The sequence below is a fragment of the Octopus bimaculoides genome, chromosome 4 (assembly GCF_046866305.1).
Source record: "Octopus bimaculoides isolate indiv1 chromosome 4, ASM4686630v1, whole genome shotgun sequence".
In the NCBI taxonomy this organism is placed as follows: domain Eukaryota; kingdom Metazoa; phylum Mollusca; class Cephalopoda; order Octopoda; family Octopodidae; genus Octopus; species Octopus bimaculoides.
The window spans coordinates 12,679,907-12,701,402 of NC_142931.1; the positions used below are offsets into that span (position 1 = coordinate 12,679,907).

Sequence of the window (21,496 nt, forward strand, 5' to 3'; positions counted from 1 at the left end):
GTAATTCAATTATTTTTTAAGTCAAACAAGATCATGTTAGAATTTGGTAAAATACCTGAAACTTTCTTTTGTTTGTTGCTAGAAATGAACTGATATTTGGAAGACAGTCTAGAATCCCAGAAACTGTAATTTGAAGAACAATAGTCTGCTGATTCCGTCTAATGTTCACATCAGTCAAAATTATAATGAGATCCAATATAAAATATCCAAAAGTCTTTGATATTAGAATGTAAGCCCCCTGAGAGAAAAGTTGGACATAAGAAGCATCAGATGTGGTGTGCAAGAGAGATGACTGCGCTGGTATGGTCATGTGTTGCATGTGGATGAGGACAGCTGTGTGAAAAAGTGCCACACCCTAGCGGTTGAGGGAACCTGTGGAAGAGGTAGACCCAGGGAGACCTGGGATGAGGTGGTGAAGCACAACCTTCGAACATTAGGCCTCACAGAGGTAATGACAAGTGACCAAGACCTTTGGAGATTAAGAAAACCCAGCAAGCCAAGTGAGATCGTGGCTAATGCCAGTGTCGCATAACTGGCCTGTTTAAAAGTACCCTTCAATCGTTGGGCAATATGCTGTGCTTGAGAAGACCTATTGAGTCAAGTGAAATCATAGTTGTGGCTGATGCCAGTGCTGCCTGACTGGCTCCTGTGCCGGTGGCATGTAAAAAGCACCATCCAAGTGTAGTTGATGCCAGTGCTGCCTGACTGGCTCTTGTGCTGGTGGCACGTAAAAAGCACCCACTACACTCTCGGAGTGGTTAGTGTAGGAAGGGCATCCAGCTGTAGAAACCTTGCCAGATCAGATTGAAGCCTGGTGCAGCCTCCTGTCTTGCCAGTCGTCAGTCAAACTGTCCAACCTATGTCAGCATGGAAAGCGGATGTTAAATGATGACGATGATTATGATTAGAATGAACTGATATTTCATAGTTAGCTTAAAGAGAATTTTTACAGATTGGTAGTTTGTGATCCTGGGCAGTCTTTGATGGATTTGGTACATACAGAGGAAAAAGAAAAAAAATGGAAGTTTTTAAATGGTTTAACTATCTGGATAAATGTATTAAACCTATTTCTTGCAATTAACGTTTTTGATTCCAACCTACCTGTGACTACCCCTAAATCTGGGATAGAAATTCCTCAGCATTAAAACCTATTGTCAAAATTCAATGTTAATTTACATTCCAAATACCAGCTCAATAATTACTGTTATATTACCAAATTCTCCATTATTTTCAAAAGTAATCGAAACAAAGCCAATGTATTTCAACAGAAATATGGTAACAAAATGGTCAAAGTGATAAACAGCAAACTTTTCATCAAAATTTCATATTAATTTATGGTTCAAACACTAGCTTAACGAAGGATAATTATTCTTCATTTTCAAAATGAATTGAAACAAAAGTTGGGCTTTTCAACAGAAATTCGGAAACAAAAAGATAAATGTTTTATTTTTAGGCAGCAGTGTTGCTTTCTTTTTTCCACTCAGTTTTAGCTCCCAGCCTATATATATTAGTGTAAAATAATATTTAGTTAAACTCAAATGCTTTTTCCTGTATTTTTTTTTTTGTTTTGTTTAAAATTTGTGCTGAATTTTTTTTTTTCTTCTTTTTATCTTATCCATTTTCAGCTAGTATCTTCAGGTGTTAGCTGTCATAAACACAGCTGTGTTCAACTTCAGGTTCTGGAGTCAGTGGTGCGCTATGAAAAGTTTTTTAATACAGAACCAGAATATATTCCAGATGTTTTGGTTTGTAATGTTTTTAAATTACGAAAAAAATATTTTTTGTTATCTTGCAAAACTAGTTCATTTGTAAATTCAGACCGTCCAACCCATGCCAGCATGGAAAGCGGACGTTAAACAATGATAATGATGATGATTTTAAAGTCTCATTTGAAATGTATAACTTTATAGTCATTTAAAACGTTTACTATAAATTAGTGGTTTTCAGCTTGGGGTCTCATGTGACCCTTGTTGGTCCACCTAAGATTTACTTGTTAAAAATTGTGTAATGAATTGGTTATACTTCTACAACATACAAAATATTTTAACAATTTTAATACAATTCTTAATAATATTTAATCTTAAAATACAATAGGATTTTTTTTCATATCCATCAAATGACTATGGAGGTCTAGTAGAGTAAAATTCTAAATGTATTTGGGGGACTCTCTTTACTCTTTTACTTGTTTCAGTCATTTGACTGTGGCCATGCTAGAGCACCACTTTTTTAGTTGAGCTAATCGACCCCAGGACTTATTCTTTGTAAGCCTAGTACTTATTCTATCGGTCTCTTTTGCTGAACCGCTGAGTTACGGGGATGTAAACACACCAGCATCAGTTGTCAAGCGATGTTGTGGGGACAGACACATACATACACACACACACACACACACACACACACACACATATATATATATATATATATATATATATATATATACACACATAGATACATATATAGGACGGGCTTCTTTCAGTTTCCGTCTACCAAATCCACTCACAAGGCTCTGGTCGGCCCGAGGCTATAGCAGAAGACACTTGCCCAAGGTGCAACGCAGTGGGACTGAACCCGGGACCATGTGGTTGGTAAGCATGCTACTTACCACACAGCCACTGTTATAGGTCTATAATGCATTTTAGATCTGATTTTATTTGATTTAGAAATGGATTTTGAACTGAAATTAAGTTGAGTTTTTCTTTTTTTATTTTCTTTTTTCAGATGGCTTTTCTAGATGAGCGAGGACTTCGAAATAAATCACCACAAGTCCGCAGCAGAGCAGCCTATCTATTTTCTCGTTTTGTAAAAGTTTTAAAGTAAGTTTCGTATTTTAGACAATTTGTATTAATTTTACTAAGAATGTGTTATTTCATATGTAATTTTGAAATTTATTTACTTTTCTTTATTGGAAATCTAGATTCAATAATTTAAAAAATATTTTGATTGTTTTCAATGTCTATTCATATTTCAAGAAGCTTGTTGACATGGCAACCTCTTCAAGCTAAATGGCAATGCTTGCTTTGTTTTTTCTTTTTTTTTAAATAAAATTTTAAAGAAAGTATGCTGTAGGTGTCAGCATGACAGCATGGTTAAGAAGTTTCCTTCCTAAGCTTACTAAGCATATAGTTTTGTGTCCAGGCCAAAATACAAGTGGTGGTGTTATCAGGTCTCTTGTTAATAAGTCATCCACCCTTTCACACTTTACCCCTTTTTGAAGCCATGTGGAATAGATCAATTACTTAAAAAAACCATAAGGGTTAGTGCTTAGAAGGACATTTGGTTGTAAAACAGTGCTTCAATAACCCATGCAAGAATTTAAAAATACATGTTGGTAGCATGTAAAAAGCACCCACTACACTCACAGAGTGGTTGGCGTTAGGAAGGGCGTCCAGCTGTAGAAACATTGCCAGATCAGACTGGAGCCTGGTACAGCCTTCTGGCCTGCCAGTTCTCATTCAAATTGTCCAGCATGGAAAGCAGACGTTAAACGATGATGATGAAGATGAATGGACATTTAAAGACTAACAAATGCTTGTTATACTGTTCAGAGAAGAAAAAGAAAAGGAAATTTATACAAAGTATGAGAGAGGGCATACAGCCATGGAAATCATTCCAAACTTTAAAATATTTAAACGACACATGGTTGCCTGACATAGCAAGAATAACTTTGAATAAGGACTGACTTTGGTTGTGAAGACCCTTGAAACCTCTGCTAACACGGATATTGAAAGTGGACATAATGCAATGATGATGATGATATACACATATATGCAACAATTTCATAAAACAACTGAGTGTACGATCTTGGTTGTGGCTTTGGAAGTGAGAATGACTACATGTCACACACCAATTCCATATTTGATTGGCAATTACCAATATAGGGACCAAGGAAAATAAAAAGGACAGTTCTGTTTTACCTATGAAATATTCTACATTTGAGAAACTTGGAATCAGGTAGTCATCATCATCATCATCATCATCGTTTAACGTCCGCTTTCCATGCTAGCATGGGTTGGACGATTTGACTGAGGACTGGTGAAACCGGATGGCAACACCAGGCTCCAGTCCGATTTGGCAGAGTTTCTACAGCTGGATGCCCTTCCTAACGCCAACCACTCAGAGAGTGTAGTGGGTGCTTTTACGTGTCACCCGCACGAAAACGGCCACGCTCGAAATGGTGTCTTTTATGTGCCACCCGCACAAGCCAGTCCAGGGGCACTGGCAACGATCTCGCTCGAAAATCCTACAGGAGCCAGTCAGGCGGTACTGGCAACGGCCACGCTCAAAATGGTGCATCTCATGTGCCACCCGCACAAGAACCAGTCCAGGGGCACTGGCAACGATCTTACTTGGCTTGCCGGGTCTTCTCACGCACAGCCCATTTCCAAAGGTCTCGGTCCGTAGTCATCGCCTCGGTGAGGCCCAATGTACGAAGGTCTTGCCTCACCACCTCAGCCCAGGTCTTCCTGGGCCTACCTCTTCCACGGGTTCCCTCAACTGTTAGGGTGTGGCACTTTTTCACGCAGCTATCCTCCTCCATTCTCACCACATGTCCATACCAGCGCAATCGTCTCTCTTGCACGCCACAACTGATGCTTCTAATGTTCAGCTTTTCTCTCAAGATACTTACACTCTGACGGGTATTCACATTGACATTACACATCCAACAGAGCATACTGGCTTCATTCCTTGCGAGCTTACGTATGTCCTCAGCAGTTACAGCCCATGTTTCACTGCCATGTAGCATGGTTGTTCGTACGCATGCGTCATACAGTCTGCCTTTTACTCTGAGTGAGAGTCCCTTTGTCGCCAGCAGGGGTAAGAGCTCTCTAAACTTTGCCCAGGCTATTCTTATTCTAGCAGCTACACTTTCAGCGCACCCACCCCCACTACTAACTTGGTCGCCCAGATAGCGGAAGCTATCGACTACCTCTAGTTTTTCACCCTGGAATGAGATAGAAGTTGTTTCCTGTTTGTTTGCAGTCTTTATTGCACCTGAACATCTGCCACAAACAAAAACTAACTTGCTAGTTAACCTGCCTTTGATGTTGCTGCACCTCTTATGTGTCCATAGCTTGCACCGGGTACATCTTATAGAGTTACTACCTACTCCTTTTCTACATACTGAGCAGGGCCATCTACCTGAAGGGGTTTGTGTTTTATCTACCTTCCTACTTATTAGGATTTTGGTTTTAGCTAGGTTGACTCTAAGGCCCTTCAATTCTAGACCTTGCTTCCACACCTGAAACTTCTCCTCTAGTTCTGATAGTGACTCCGCAATTAGGGCAAGGTCATCAGCATAGAGGAGCTCCCAGGGGCAACCTGTCTTGAACTCCTCTGTGATTGCCTGGAGGACTATGGTAAATAATAGGGGGCTGAGGACGGAACCTTGGTGGACCCCTACCTCTACCCGGAATTCATTGCTGTACTCATTTCCAACCCTCACCTTACTGGCAGCATCTCTGTACATGGCTCGCACAGCTCTCACTAACCATTCTTCTATCCCAAGTTTCCTCATTGACCACCAGATAAGGGATCGGGGGACCCTGTCAAAGGCTTTCTCCATATCAACGAAAGCCAGGTACAGAGGTTTATCCTTAGCTAGGTATTTCTCCTGCAACTGTCTCACTAGAAATAAGGCATCAGTAGTGCTTTTACCTGGCACGAACCCAAACTGATCTGTAAACATTGGACCTATCTGTTACCACTAACTTTTTCAGCTCATTTGTTTGTTGATGTGGTGCAGCATTACTAACTTAATCGAACTGGAATGTCAAATAGATGAAGCTAGACTGGGTTAAACCAGCCCTTTTTGGATAGAAAAAGTCAAAGGCTTTATGTGTTGAAAGTTATATTTGCACCCTGTCATTTATAACTTTATCTTCTTAGAGTTCCAGTCATCAAAAACAAATTATTTCACATCACTTGAAGTTTCTAAATTATTATGTTCAATAGTTTCAGTAAAGTAATTTCTGTGAAAATAAAAATCCTGATAAATTTCAGAAGTAATTTTTTTTTGTTTTTTTCCAAATATATTTTTATATCCATTTTTTTTTTTGTTTCTTTTTTAGAGCTCATCTGCAGGATTATTTGGAACACATTTTAAAGCAAATTACTGATATGCTTGTGTTGCATTCCCCAGAGAATGGCTGCATTCAGCAACTGTTGAGTTGTGATGACCAACTTTTTATTTATGAAACAGTTGGTATACTCATTGTTGCAAGTAATTTCCCACCGGAGGTAGATTCACCTACATTTTATTTGTTTTCTTTGCCTTTTATCTCGAACCCCTACCTTAAAAGATACATGTACGAGAGAACAAAGTCTTGTTAACTACAGGGTGTTCAGAAAGTTTCTCTGCAGTGAATTTTCTTCTCCAAGACATATTTCAAAACGTGTGTAGAAGAGTCAACTTATGTATTGAAAATGAAGGACGACACTTTCAACACCTTTTATAAAGTTATTTAAAGTCTTGTAAAGTCTAATATATTCTTTGGTAGTCTTATGCCATCTTATAAATGTTTATTTCGCTATAAAATACTTACTGTGGAGATTCTTATTGAACACCCTGTATTATCATGTTGTCATTGTAACCTTTCCATTTTATTAATTCAGTTTGTAATAAGTGAACAAAGAAATGATTAAATATAGAACATCAACAGTGCCACATATAAAGCACCCATGTTGGTGCCATGTATAAAGCCTCTGTGCTGGTGTCACATAAACGGCATGTAAAGTGGTTGGCGTTAGGAAGGGGGCATCCAGCCATAAAAACCATGCCAAAACAGACAACTGGATCTTGGTGCAGCTCTCCAACTTACTAGCTCCTGTTAAACTGTCTAACCCATGCCAGCATGGAAAATTGATGTTAAATTATGATGAATGAGATTTTTAATTTCTTTCCAGCTCCATCCAGATTACTCCCTCTTACCACCCTTGTATTATGGAAATAGCCATGTATATATCTTCTGCAACAAGCTGTTTCTGTCCCTTTTTCATGCATTAACCTTTCAACTCCTAGAATAAAACTGCCTCCTTCTCTACTATGCTTTCATTCAATTGAGAAGCGTCTTTAATCTGGGGAATTACATGGTGACATCACTCGCACTGCTGGTGCGATGATAAAAGTGGTTGGAGTTTGGAAGGGCATCTGAGTAAAGAAACTGTCAAAGCAGACAATTAGAGCGTATTGCAGACCTCTGGTTTGACAGATTCTTCCAGCTTGTGGAATACAGATGTTAAATAATGAAACAGAACTGTGGTTGATAAGAAACAGAGCATTCATTGTCCTTCCTTTGTACCTGATTATATTTTATTTAAAAAAAAAAACCCAAAAATTATTATTTAACAAATTATTTTTCTTTTTCTAGCGAAAGCGGATTCTAATACAAAAGCTGTTAGCTCCTATAGTGTCAAAGTTTGAGACGATGCTGGCCAAACTTTGCACAGAAGGGAATGAAGAAAACCAAGAAAATTATGCTTGTTGCATTAATAATGCTATCAGTTTTGCTAGGTAAGGCATTGAACATAATTAAAAAAAAAACAATATGTCACTTATTAGCTATCTCTAACTTTATTGGTTTAGAATGCTTGTAAATTTTACAGACTCTAACACTTAAACTAAATTTATGATAATTGGTTTCGTGTCGTATACATGTCAAACTGTTGAAAATTATTGGTTTTGTGGTTAAAAAGTTTGTTTCACAACCATGTGGCTTTGGTTCCAATTGTAGAACCTTGGGCAAGTGTCTTGTACTATACCACTGGACCAACCATAGCGTTGTGAATGGATTTGGTTGGTAGAAACTGAAAGAAGCCTGTATGTGTGTTTGTGTGAATTTGTATTTTTCTTGCTGTCATTGGTTTGTAAAACAATGACTTCCTGACTCGTTTGCTTTACAGTCCAATATAAAAGCGTGTCTGGGCTGGTTGTTGTTTGATCGGTTGGGAGATTATTGCCTCACTTGGAAACGAGGTGGGTGACAAAAGGAAGGGCATCTGGCCATAAAAACACTGATCCAACAAACCAACAAACTCTTGTCGGAGTCATGCAAGCATAAAAAAAGTAGACATTAAAACAATGATGATGTGTTCAGGGATATAGGTGTGTGGGGGAAGAAGCCTTGTCACTGCCTCACTTTCACCTCGTTTTTTTTTTATTATTATTTTTCAGTCGAATAAGCAAAGGCTTTTCTAACCAGCAAACTATGAAACAGTGTGGTTGTGTGGATGCTTTCACTGAAGCTTTGAAAATCTTTCTACAAGGTTTCAAATGTCCTGTACAGAGACAACTCATACGCTCTGGTGTAAGGCAATACCTACATCGAATGGTGGTTTGTTTGGAGGAAGAAATTTTCCCTTTTATTCCTGTTATTCTTGAAAACCTGCTGCAACAACCTGATGCCAAAGAACTCCATGATTTCATTCCACTAATGACACAACTCATCATGAAGTTCAAAGTAAGTGGTAACTTTAATTAAAACCTAATGACTGGTTAATTACATATTTGTCTGAGCATAATTAGAGATTTAATCTTTCTCATGACTTCTGGGTGCTGTCTGTGTGTTTAAGAAGTTTTCTTCTCAACCATGCTATCTTTGGCTTTAGTCCCACTGCATGGCATCTTGGGCAGGTGTCTTGTACTGTAGTCCAAGGTTAACCAAAACCTTGTGAGTGGGTTCAGTAGATGAGAATAGAAGGAAACATGTTGTGTGTATGTGTGTCCTTGTCTTGATATTGTGTTACTGTCATATAAGCAGTGTTATTCGTTTCCAATCTTCCATGAAAAATCTCTCATGAAAACCTGTCTGGTCATGGAAATATCACTTTGCTTGGAATCAAGTGAGGTTGATGACAGGAAGGGCATCTGGTAGTAAATATGACCCATGGAAAAGTGGCCGTTTGAATGATGATGATTATTTCTGCCTTTTGATTAACTCTTTTAGCTTGAGATTACTCTAACAAATGTAATGCTTATTTATCCAATTAATCATTCATCATCTTGTTGCTTTGAGATTTTGATGATGTGACTATTTTTAGAACGACAGTATAGGCTAGGTGTGAGATGTTGGATCTGGATAGTTTGGACACTATTTGGTCTGCATATAGCCAGTTAAATGCTGAAGGTTTAACCATGCAGGTTTCTTTACTGCTTATTAAAAACAAATGATCAGATAAAGATTGGTGTAGTTAATATGAAGGGGTGCTAAAATAAGTTGGGATTAGTTAATTTGTAGGTGAGGAATAAAAGTATTGGCATTTTGAACTTGTTTAATGCAGATTAACACTTTTCTGCCATAGGTCGTTGCCTGTGCCGCTGGACTGACTCCTGTGCAGGTGGCACGTAAAAAACAACTTGTTGAGCGTGGCCGTTGCCAGTACCGTGTGACTGGCCCTTGTGCTGGTGGCACGTAAAAGCACCCACTACACTCTCGGAGTGGTTGGTGTTGGCAAGGGCATCCAGCTGTAGAAACTCTGCCAGATCAGATTGGAACCTGGTGCAGCCATCTGGTTCGCCAGTCTTCTGTCAAATCATCCAACCCATGCTAGCATGGAAAGCAGACGTTAAACAATGATGATGATGATGATGATTTCTATTGAAATATATTGCCTTTATTTCAATTAATTTTGAACAATAACGAAGAGTTTAGTAAAACAACAATTATCATTATGTTGGTATTTGGTACATAAATTAACAAAATTACAATGGAAAGTTTTTAGATCACTTCAAAACTAAATTTATATCACAGACCCAGTGGCATTCTTAAATGGGTTGGTATGAAAAAGTGTTAAATAATCCTCTTCTTGCTAGTAATATTAATATGATTTGTTATTTACTTAGTATTTTTGATTTATTTCAGAAAACAATTAGTCCATTCCTCAGGGAGATGTTCTGTCCTTTTGTACAAACCATATATAGAGTGTTATCAATTCCTCAAGATGAATACGATCAGGTGACAGCTAACGAGAAGAGATTACTTCAGAAAAGTTATTTCCAGTTTCTGGCTTGTATTGTCAGCAACAATGTTCATGAAGTCATACAAGATCAAGGTAACCATTTTGTTATTCATGTTGTTATTGTTTAACCCCAGGTCAGGGTTGATCAAACACATCTCTAGTTAATTACGAGCATCCCACCTTTGTGATGGTGTCTTGTATTACATTATCCAATACACACTTCTTGTTTTAGATGGGTAAGATTTGAAGGGAATTTGGCCTCTGGTGGATCTAGCAACCAAATGGTTGATTTTGCAGGATTTTAATACAGATCGTAATAGCAGGTGTGGCAAGAAGTTTGCTTCCCAACCACATGGTCTTGGGTTCAGTCCTACTGTGTGGCACCTTGGGCAAGTGTCTTCTACAATAGCCACGGGCTGACCACTTCCTTGTGAGTGAATCTGGTAGACAAATTGAAAGAAATCTGTCATGTATGCGCATGTGTATGTGTGTATATATATATATTGTCAATCCAAACATGAACAAGCAAGAAAAAATAACAATGCGAGGATGTGGAATAAGTACAGTGTTATTGGACGCTCGGGAAAGGAAAGAAAAGAAAGAGGATTTCATGTTTCGAGCAGAGCTCTTCATCAGAAATATAGGAAAAGTCCAAAGAAGGGAAGACGGAGAAAGAAAATTGCCATATATAATATGTAAAATAATCAAATCAAGATCGAAATCATAATGAAAATTGTAGTTGTGGCTGATGCCAGTGTCGCCTGACTGGCAAGCACCATTTGAAAGTGGTCAATGCCAATGCTGTCTGAATGGCTCCTGTACCGGTGGCATATAGAAAGCACCATCCGAATGTGATCAATGCCAGTGCCACTTGACTGGCTCCTATGCCAGTGGCATGTAAAAGCACCCACTACACTCTCGGAGTGGTTGGCATTAGGAAGGGCATCCAGCTGTAGAAACTTTGTCAGATCAGATTGGAGCCTGGTGCAGCCTTCTGGCTTGCCAGTTCTCAGTTAAACCGTCCAACCCATGCTAGCATGGAAAGCGGACGTTAAATGATGATGATGAATCCTTTCTACCATAGGCACAAGACCTGAAATTTCAGGGGAAGGGACTTGTCAATTACATCGACTCAGTGCTTGAATGGTCCTTATTTCATCGACCTTGAACGGATGAAAGGCAAAGTCAACCTTAGTGGAATTTGAACTCTGAATGTAACGGTGAACGAAATGCCGCTAAGTATTTTGTGTGCTAACAATTCTGCCAGCTCGCCACCCTAATAATAATAATAATAATAATAGTGTTTATATATGCATCTAGGAATATAAAAACTACGATTCCCCACTCTTTTAACTCAAATCACTTTATTCATTATGATTTATGTGCAAATGAAGGATTGCTGAATCTGTTGTTAATCTTTGATTGTTGAATTGATTCTGAAACTTTTGTTATTCATACAGAGGCTGCAAACTTCCATCAGGTTTTAATGACCATTGTTGAAGGGGCTTGCAATAATCCTGATCCCCAGGTAAGTACTGTTTGGTAATCTCAAATGTAACTTCCTTCACTTGTTTCAGTCATTGGATAGCAGCCTTGAAGGGGTCTTTTCGTCATCAAACCATCTCCAGTACTGAACCCTTTCATTACCAACCCTGTTGAAACCGCCTCTGGTTATGAGTACAAATGTCTTGTTTTCATAAGTTCTGAATTAAAATCTTCCACCAAACCTTAGCAACAATTTATGTTCCAAACACCAGCTTAATGATAACAAAGTTATTTTACTAAATTCTTCTTTTATATTTAAAATCAATTGAAAGTAACACAGACCTTCTCAAAATAAATACGGTAATGAAAGGGGTCTGATATTTATTCTCTCAGACTCTCTTTGCTTAACTGCAACGTGATGGTGATGCAAACAAACCAAGATACACACTCAAACATATGACAGGCTTCCACAATTTGTGTTTTAGATTCACACACAAGGCATTGGTCAGCCCAACGCTATAGTATTAGGCACTTGCTTAAGATACCAAGCAGTGGGACTGAATACAAAATTACTTGGCTGGGAAGTGAACTTAGCATTAAATTAATAAGCACAGGTATGGCTTAACTGGCTTCTGTGCCAGTGGCACGTAAAAAGTGCCATTTGAGTGTGGGTTTTGCTAGTGCCGCCTGACTGGTTCTGTGCCGGTGGCACGTAAAAAGTACCATTCGAGTGTGGCATGTAAAAAAAAAACCCATTCAAGCATAGTCAATGCCAGTGCTGCCTGACTGGTCCTCATGCCCGTGGCATGTAAAAAGCACCCATTACATTCTCGGAGTGGTTGGTGTTAGGAAGGGCATCCAGCTGTAGAAACATTGGCAGATCAGATTGGTTCCTAGTACAGCCATCTGGCTTGCCAGCCCTTAATCAAACTGTCCAGCCCATGCTAGCATGGAAAGCGGATGTTAAACGACGATGATGACATATATATATGATCATATAAAATATTTGCGCTTACTATTTGATTTCGGTTTTTTATAACATGTTCTTAAAACGTTTTTTGTTTCTGTTATTCATTTTTTTGTTTTTTATATTTTCTAGATTCAAAAAATCTGTTTTGGAATTTTAAAAAGACTGATTGAAGTATGGTGTAAGTATTAGACATTTTCAGTGTTACAGCTTTTATCTTTCACTTTTTTCACTCATTAGATTGTGGCCATGCTGGGGCACTGCCTTGAAGAATTTTTAGTCAAATGAATTGACCCCAGTTTTTTTTTTTTAAGCCTGGCACTTATTCTGTCAGTCTCTTTTACTGAACTGCTAAGTTAGGGGATGTAAACACATCAACAGTTATCAAGTGGTGGTGGTGGTGGTGGACACACACACACACACACGCACACATATATATACACACATACAATGGGTTTCTTTCAGTTTCTGCCAATCAGATGCTCTCACAAGGCTTTGGTTGGCCCAAGACTATAGTAGAAGATAAATTGCCCAATGTGTGTTACACAGTGGGACTGAACCTAAGACCATGTGGTTGGGAAGCAAGCATGGTAACACTTGTGAATAAAAATTTGGTTGACACATAGTGATCTGAAAGTTTCTTGCTATTGTCCACCGATAGAGATGGGTGCCAGCAGCATCCTTAAAGGATAACCATTTTATTGGTACAAGCAATGATCTAGTGTAATGAAAGGTGGCACTTGTTTGGAGAATATTATTAGAATAAGTAAGGTTGAGTAACTATCATGAAAAGGATGAAGGAAAATATTACAATTTAAGTCTTTTTTTCATAAAGGGTTATTGGCGTTAGGAAGGGCATCCAACTGTAGAAAACCATGTCAAATCAGACTGGAGTCTGGTGCAGCCTCCCAGCTTACCAGCCCTGGTCAAACTGTCTAACCCATGCCAGCATGGACAACGGATGTTAAATGATGATGTTGGTCTTTGTAAATCATCATGTCTGACTTCCACACTGGCATGGGTTGGGTAGTTTGGCAGGAGCCAGGTAAACTGGGGAGTTACACCAGCTTCAGTTTTCTGCTTTGGTATGGTTTCTACAGCTTGGATGCTTTTCCTAGCACCAACCACTTTTCTGTGTACTCTGGTTGCTTTTTATGTGGCACCAACACTGGTGCTTTTTACATGGCACTGTTTAAAACACTTGGTAGGTAATCCAGGTGATTGCAAGTTTGTACTAAACGAGTTACTAAGTGGAATGTTGAAAATTGGTGGGTTGCAGTTGAAAAGAAATTTGGAAATCATAAAAATATATTTAAGGATTTGTAAAGTAGTTTTCAAAAATTTGTTTTGAAGAGGACTTCATTAATAGACTTTATTCTGTTTTGCAGGTGGTGAGAACGGACTGGTTGGATTTGAGGAATTTGTTTATCAAAGTGTTGTACCTGCTTGTATCTTAACTCCTATGAAACCAGCCTTTGATTTAAATGATGCTCAAACTGTTATTGTAAGTTGCAATTTGATTGATTTTTATTTATCGTTTTTTAAAAATATTTTTAAATGTATTTTATTCAACTTCCTTCCCTCACCCATCCTGGGTCTTCTATTGTTGCTGTCTCTCTGTCTTTTTGGGTTTTCTCTTGGATGACATTATAGAATAGTAGGGACTTTTTAGTCTTATGAGATGCAAAGCAACTTCACTAGTGCCACAGTGATCATTAATCACTAAGGTGATTGACAAATGAGTGGCAGAAATAATGAGGGGTCAAAGGGAGTCTTTTAGTTTTGTCAAACAAAAGACATGTCTAGTGCTGGCTGCCACAATACAATGCATCCAGTCCACTCTATAAAGTAGTTGGTGACAGGAAAGGCATCCAGCTGTAGAAATCCAGCCAAAAAGGAAATGTATGACCATGACATGGTTCTTCAACCTGTTTAGGAAGGTGGTGACTAATGACCTGTCCAGTCCGTACCAGCACAGAAAGCAGGCATGAAATGCTGATTATTGGCACGTTAAAAAAACACCATTTGTGTGTGGCCGTTGCCAGTACTGCCGGACTGGCCCTCATGCCGGTGGCAAGAATCCTGAAGTCTCTGCTTTCTTAATATAATCATACAATGGAGACCTCTGTGGAGTTGTCTTCCCTACTTGTTGAAATAATTAAAATATTACTGGTTGACTAATTTTTTTTCCTCCTTGCATAATTATTCTAAATGAGGATTTTAACGTTCCCTGCATAAACTGGATCAATCATTAACTTTAAAAAACCCCAACTTTCTATATAGGCTTGCTTTAAGATTTTTAGGGATTAGAAAGCTGTCAAACATTTTTAAAAAATCGGAGAGTATTGTAGTTTGCTTGAAGTATTGTGTATTGTTTGTAAAGAATAAAAAGTTTTGAATGGTGCAACAATGCACTATAATACAAAAAATGGACTATATACCTGTTGTAATTTAGTTAACCATAGTCCGATGATATTTCGGAATACAATTCCTTCTTCAGATATTCTTAGTGCATTGTTGTACCATTCAAAACTTTTTATTCTTTTTTAAAAATTGTTTTAGATTTTCAAAACTAGCTGGTATCCTTTCTGAAGAAAATGGTTATTAATGAACATGTGGTTGTTTTAGTAATTTGAGCAATGAATTTATATAAAGCTAGGTTGAATCTATCGGTCTCTTTTTTGTTGACAAATACGTATACGTTTTTTGTATTTTATATATTGAACTTCCCATTTGGTTTCAGAATGTATATCTTTGATATATTCTTTGTTCCAGGCTTTGGGAGAGAGTGCACAATGTTTGAAATGTATTCTTGATAAAAGGGTAAGTTTTACAAATAGTAATGTTCAGAAAGAAAAATGAAGTCCTGTTTCTAGACATGTTTGTTAAAATATTGACTTAACTCTTTTGATACCAAACTGCTTGAGTCACCCCCTGCTGTATGATGCCAACTTCCCTGTTTTAAGATGAACTAAATTAAAATCTTCCATTGAGATTTCATATCAATTATATTCCAAACACCAGCTTAATAATAACGGTTATGTACTAAATTCTTCATTATTTTTTAAATTGATTGCAACAAAGGCAGTGTATTTTAAGAGCAATATGATAACAAAAGGGTCGGTGCCATGTAAAAGGCACTTAGTACATTCTCTGGAGTGGTTGGTGTTAGGAAGGGCATCCATCTGTAGAATCCAAGCCAAAACAGACTATGGAACCTGATGTGGCCCTTGGCCATGCCAGTTCCTGTCAAGCCGTCCAACCCATACCAGCATGGAAAACAGACGTTAAATGTTGATTATGATAATATATCCCTGAGATATAATTACAGACAGTCATTAAATCTTAGAACTTTCTCTTTGTTTATCATCATAACTGATTTTATTCAGTTACTTCTCCTGGTTGTCTTTTATCCATCCTGTAACTTTTTGGAAATATAGTTATTAAATCAACAAAGCTACTTAGATCCAGCCATGGCTTTGTAGTTAAGCTCGCTTGGTAACCACATGGTTTGGGGTTCTTTCTGACATTAGATGATGATTGTTATATTCTATTCAAATATAAATTGTGTTATTTCAGTTATAATGTTATTTTTTATCGGAGGCAATCTGGCTGATGCTGGTGTTGCATACCTGTCATGTACAAAGCACCTTTTGAGCGTTGGGCCTTGCAAAGGTATCTGGAACCCATGCTGGCAGCACATAAAAAGCACTTGTTGAGCGTCGAACCTCATGGAAGCAGTGTGTCTTATGCCAGTGTTGCATAACTGGCATCTGTGCTGGTGCCACGTAAAAAGCGCCTCTCAAGTGTTGGGCCTCATGGAGGCAATGACATGACCGAGACCTTTGGCAATATGCTGTCGTGCTTGAGAAGACCCATCAAACCAAGTGAAATTACAATCATGGTGGATACTGGGCGTCATGCAACTGGCACCTGTGCTGGTGACACGTAAAAGCACCCATTACACTCTTGGAGTGGTTAGCGTTAGGAAGGGCTTCCAGCCGTAGAAACCATGTCAAATCAGACTGGAGTCTGGTGCAGCCCCTTAGCTTGTCAGCCCAGGTCAAACTGTCCGACCCATGCCAGCATGGACAGTGAATGTTAAATGATGATGATGATGAAAGCTGATATTTTTGTTATTTTACTATTTTAATTTTTTTTTTACCATCCTCAGGGTGATGAAGTCATTAACTATTTACAAAATGAATATTTTCCAAAACTTCAACTTTCCCCAGATCTGACACAAGTAAGTATCTGGACTGTTTCAGTTTTATACGTTGTTAATCGATGAGTTTTTATTTTGTTTCCATGATTTTCAAGTTTGTGATCTGAAGGCTGCAAATTAACTGACTTTATTTATTGGATGAATTTTCTTCTTTCAGCAATTCTGCCAGGCCTATGTGATGGACATAAAATCTTTTAAACATTTTTTAAAGGTCAGTACTCTCATCAGATCTCCACGGTAGTCTCTTCATTATGTTAACTCTTTATAAGCCTTACAATATTTACATTTGACGGATATTTGTCCTCATCTTGTTTGTTGTTAACATGTTTCAGCTGATATACTCTCCAGCCTTCTTCAGGTGTCTTGGGGAAATTTCGAACCTGGGTTCTCATTCCTAAGGTATTTTTCGATATTATTATTATTATTATTATTGTTCAGGTCACTGCTTGGAATCGAACTCAGAATCTTGGGATTAGTAGCCCATGCTCTTAACCACTATGCCACATGCCCATGGGCATATAATAATATAATAATATCAAAAAATACCTTAGGAATGAGAACCCAGGTTCGAAATTTCCTCCAAGATACCTGATGAAGGCTGGAGGGTATATCAGCTGAAACATTGTGTTAACAACAAACAAGATGAGGACAAATATCCGTCATATGTAAATAATATACATAATTTCACATCTTTTAAATATAGAACTGTATCTTTATAACCTTATTAGGGGGTAGCTTTTATAAAAACCTAATAACTGGGTTAATTACATAACTGTTCAAGTATGATAATGTATTTAATCTTTCTAAGGACTTCCTGTTACTTTGTTATTAACCTCTAGTATTGTTATAATTATTTCCAAAGTTATCCCTCATATGACTAGCTTTACTGTAATTGTAAAAAGATTACCACCATTTATCATTTAACATCCGTTTTCCATGCAGGTATGGGTTGCATGGCTTGAAAGGAGCTGGCATGTTGGAGAGTTACACTAAGCTCAGTTGTCTGCTTTGGCATGGCTTTTATGGCTGGATGCCCCCTTCATAATGCCAGCCACTTTACAGAGTGTATTGTGTGCACCAACATTGGATGCCCTTCCTAAATCCAACCACTTTACAGTGTACTGAATGCTTATAAAATTTTTTTTCCATGCTACTGGTCTTGTAGGTTGTGAAGCACTTACAAGAAAAGAGAAAACTCCACTTCTTTGATTGAGTAGGAATATATCTCAGAGAAGTGTAGAAAGACTAAAGTATAATAAGGAATATTTAGAGGGGCTAGATAACCTGCATTATATAAAGGTGGGTCGGAATAATTAAAGAAGGTAAAGTGGTGATGATGAGACGACTGAACTCCCAAGGTATTCATCATCATCATCATCATCATCATTTAACGTCCGTTTTCCATGCTGGCATGGGTTGGACGGTTTGACTGAATATCTTCGAGAACTACATCAAGGGTGCACGTGTCTGTGGAGTGCTCAGCCACTTACACGTTAATTTCACGAGCAGGCCGTTCTGTTGATTGGATCAACTGGAACCCTCGTCGTCGTAAGTGACGGAATACCAACAACCTGTTCTAGCATAGATTATAAATTCTTCAGTTATTGTTGTATTTAATGATTTGTTTAAATTCTCTTTCTTATGTGTATTGCAGTGTTTCCCTTATTTATTATTATTATTATTATTATTATTATTTTTTCTTTTTCACTTTCAGACTTTCTTCTCATCTCTAAAGTCTTGACAACAGTGGCACTGTAACAGTCAGCAGTATTCTGTTCGGCACAAGCTGATGTGGCAGTTTGAAACTTCAGCTGCAGGCTAGACAAGTTTGTGAACCTGGTAGAGGTGTCCTCAATGCTTGGTAGCGTGCCCTGTATCCTGTGCTGTTAGATGGTTGGTTAACCAACAAGCTTCCTGAGCCCTGCTCCTCCATGCTAGTGCAAGCTACAGTGATGTCTACAAGTTGACTAGCATCAATCACTACTCTTGTCACATGCTGCTTCTTTTATATTATTTATTTGTTTTATTTATTGTATTGTATTTTTAATAATTTTTTAAAGCTTTATTTATTTATTTGTTTTTTTTTGGGGTTTTTTTTTTTTTGCTTCTTGCGAAATTGTGAGAGATTTTTAAAGTTTTAAAGAAATCTTTTATGAGATTTGAAAAGATTTATTAAAAACCAGAAGGGTCGGTTGAGAAAACATTAAACCACTTTAAAAACTTCCTTTTTAATAGGGAACATTACTAGTCCTTCCTTAATTAAGAAACAGACTTAATGAGGGACCTTTTCAGTACTTTTTGCTTTGTTCTTTTCATGTAGGTTGGGTGGGAATCTATTTTAGAGGAATATAGGGCCCCAAATGATGAGGGATCTACAATTAGCAGAGAATCACTCTTTTATTTCAGAATGGTAAATGCAAATCAAAAATAGTTTTTTTTCTTCTTCTCATTATCAATGTTATTCTCAGGTGGTGGGTGAGCTGGCAAAATGTTTGGCAGTATTTCGTCCGTCTTCACATTCTAAGTTTAAATTCTGTCATCCTTTTTAGATCGATGAAATAAGTACCAGTTAACCACTGGGGTCGATGTAATTCACTTACTCTCCCCCACTAAAATTGGTGGTTTTGTGCCAAAATTTGAAACCAATGTTATTCTAATTCATACATTTTTTTTTTTTAGTTTAAAAATTCATTTTTTCCTTCTAAAAGCCAGACAGTTTTTTTCACATTTTTCTTTCATTAAAGAGTGAAAATAAGTATTTCTGCTAACTCCCCAGACTTCTCTTTTATTTTGTAATCAGATAAAAGAAATTTTTCTCTTAAATTACAATTTTAGATGTGAAATGGAAAAAGATTCCTCCAAGAAGAAATAAAATAAAAGAATCGTTAACTCTACTGTTTTAGGTATAACTACTTATTTTGGCTGTTCTAAAAATCTTTTACATAAAAGAAAGATTTAGATTTCTTTTTCGTTTTATTGGAAAATGATATTTTGGTGATAATTATTTTAAATACAGACTTTCAGTACGTGAAAGTTTATCTCTGAAGATGGGGGGGGGGGACCCTTAAGATTTATGGTTTTCACTTTTGAGTTTACGTTTTGCCAGTATCAACTTGGATTTTCTTGTGAGTTGATAAAATAGGTTAGGCTTCTAAGATCTTTTAAAGTTTTTAGTCCTTCGTGACTGGAAAGGCCGTTATATCATGTTTCTGGGAAAGTTAAGTTTTTCTTTTTTTTTCCTTTGTCTGATAATACTTGGTTAGAGTGATATATATATATGTGTGTGTGTGTGTGTGTGTGTGTGTGTATGAATTCATATTTATATACATACATGCATGCATGTGTGTGTATGTATGTGTAGATATATACATACACACGTGTACATATATACGCACATTTGCATACATGCAAATAGTATACACATGCATACATACATATGCATTTACATACATATATATATATATATATATATATATGTATATATATATAATACATACAGTTACATACATGCATATATCATCATTTAATGTCCGTTGTCCATGCTGGCATGGGTTGGACAGTTTGACCAGACCTGGTCAAAATGTTCAACCCAAGCCAGCATGGGTTAAATGATGATATATAAATAATATAAAATCTCACAATTTCTTCAAGTTTGAATCAGTTGCCATTGGTTTAGTGTTAACTCTAATACCAGTTGTTTCTTCATCAATTTTATATGAATGATCTGTTTATCCTGATTATCCAAGCAAGGTGAATGCCTATCTGAAGTTACAAACCAATTAAGTCTATTGCTGTTTTTAATGTGTTAATATTTCCACCCAGTTGCCTACTACTTGCCGTGGAGTGAATGTTTATCAAAACATTGAAATGCAGCAGGAAGCATTCTTGCAGATATACCAATAAATGTCAAAATGGAACTAAAACATTCTTGCATCTGTTGGTTAAGCCTTCCCACCAACATCATCAGCTCTGGCGGATTCTTTTTTGTCATTGAGACAATTCTTCTCACCTTCATTCTAGAAGGATGTTTATTAATTAATGTTCATTAATTAATGTTTTAGTTAATTTTACTGACCTCTATATTAGGGCTTGGACCGAATGAGAGCTTGCTGTTAAAGCAGTGCTGAGATTTCTGGACATTGTCCAGTTGTTGCACATTTTTGAGACTTTGTGATTCTTTACAATTTTTTTTTTGTTTACAGAGAGTTTTGAGTAATTAATTCTATTTTAAGGTTTGGTCTTTGGCTGTTAAAGATATTCAACAGTTTTAAATGTTGTACATCAAATTGTTTTTGGACCAATGATTGAATGGTCTGTCAACAGCTACAAACGAAAATGGAATTTACCAAGTCTTGCAATTTTCTGAGCAAAAATAAAAAGTTAAAATTCAAACATTCATATTCTTTTTGTGTGTTTATTGTTTTAACACCAGGGAGTTACTCTCTGAGTGGTTAGGATTTGTGATCTTTGAGTAGCTTTCATCTTCACTCATTTGACTGTGGCCATGCTGGGGCATCACCTTGAAGAACATTTTAGTTGAATGAATTGACCTCAGGACTTATTTTTTAAAGCCTTGTACTTATTCTGTTGGTCTTTTTGCCAAACCACTAAGTTATAGAGACATAAACATACCAACACAGGTTGTCAAATGGTGGTGGGGGACAAACACACACACACACACACACACACACACACACACACACACACTCACACTCGACAGGCATATTTCAGTTTCTGCCTATCATTTCCACTCAAAAGGCTTTGGTCAGCCTGAGGCCTTAGTAGAAGATGCATGTCTAAGGTCCCGACTGGGACTGAACCTGGAACACCTGTGCCCACAGTAAATAGTTTAACTTTATACATAT

General features: G+C 37.4%; 1 protein-coding gene across 1 annotated transcript in view; it reads left to right on the forward strand.

Moving 5' to 3' along the window:
* LOC106883502 (exportin-T) overlaps positions 1-19,871 on the forward strand; it is a 51,940-nt gene extending 32,069 nt beyond the window's left edge. The window contains exons 14-26 of the mRNA XM_089350303.1: positions 1,626-1,745; positions 2,719-2,813; positions 6,069-6,237; positions 7,368-7,510; positions 8,171-8,456; positions 9,858-10,047; positions 11,415-11,482; positions 12,539-12,587; positions 13,795-13,910; positions 15,182-15,229; positions 16,581-16,652; positions 16,789-16,842; positions 18,346-19,871. Coding sequence (XP_089206429.1) covers positions 1,626-1,745; positions 2,719-2,813; positions 6,069-6,237; positions 7,368-7,510; positions 8,171-8,456; positions 9,858-10,047; positions 11,415-11,482; positions 12,539-12,587; positions 13,795-13,910; positions 15,182-15,229; positions 16,581-16,652; positions 16,789-16,842; positions 18,346-18,372 — 1,437 coding nt within the window. The 3' untranslated portion in view covers positions 18,373-19,871. The remainder of the gene's footprint in view (positions 1-1,625; positions 1,746-2,718; positions 2,814-6,068; positions 6,238-7,367; positions 7,511-8,170; positions 8,457-9,857; positions 10,048-11,414; positions 11,483-12,538; positions 12,588-13,794; positions 13,911-15,181; positions 15,230-16,580; positions 16,653-16,788; positions 16,843-18,345) is intronic.
* The last annotated feature ends 1,625 nt before the right edge of the window (positions 19,872-21,496 follow it).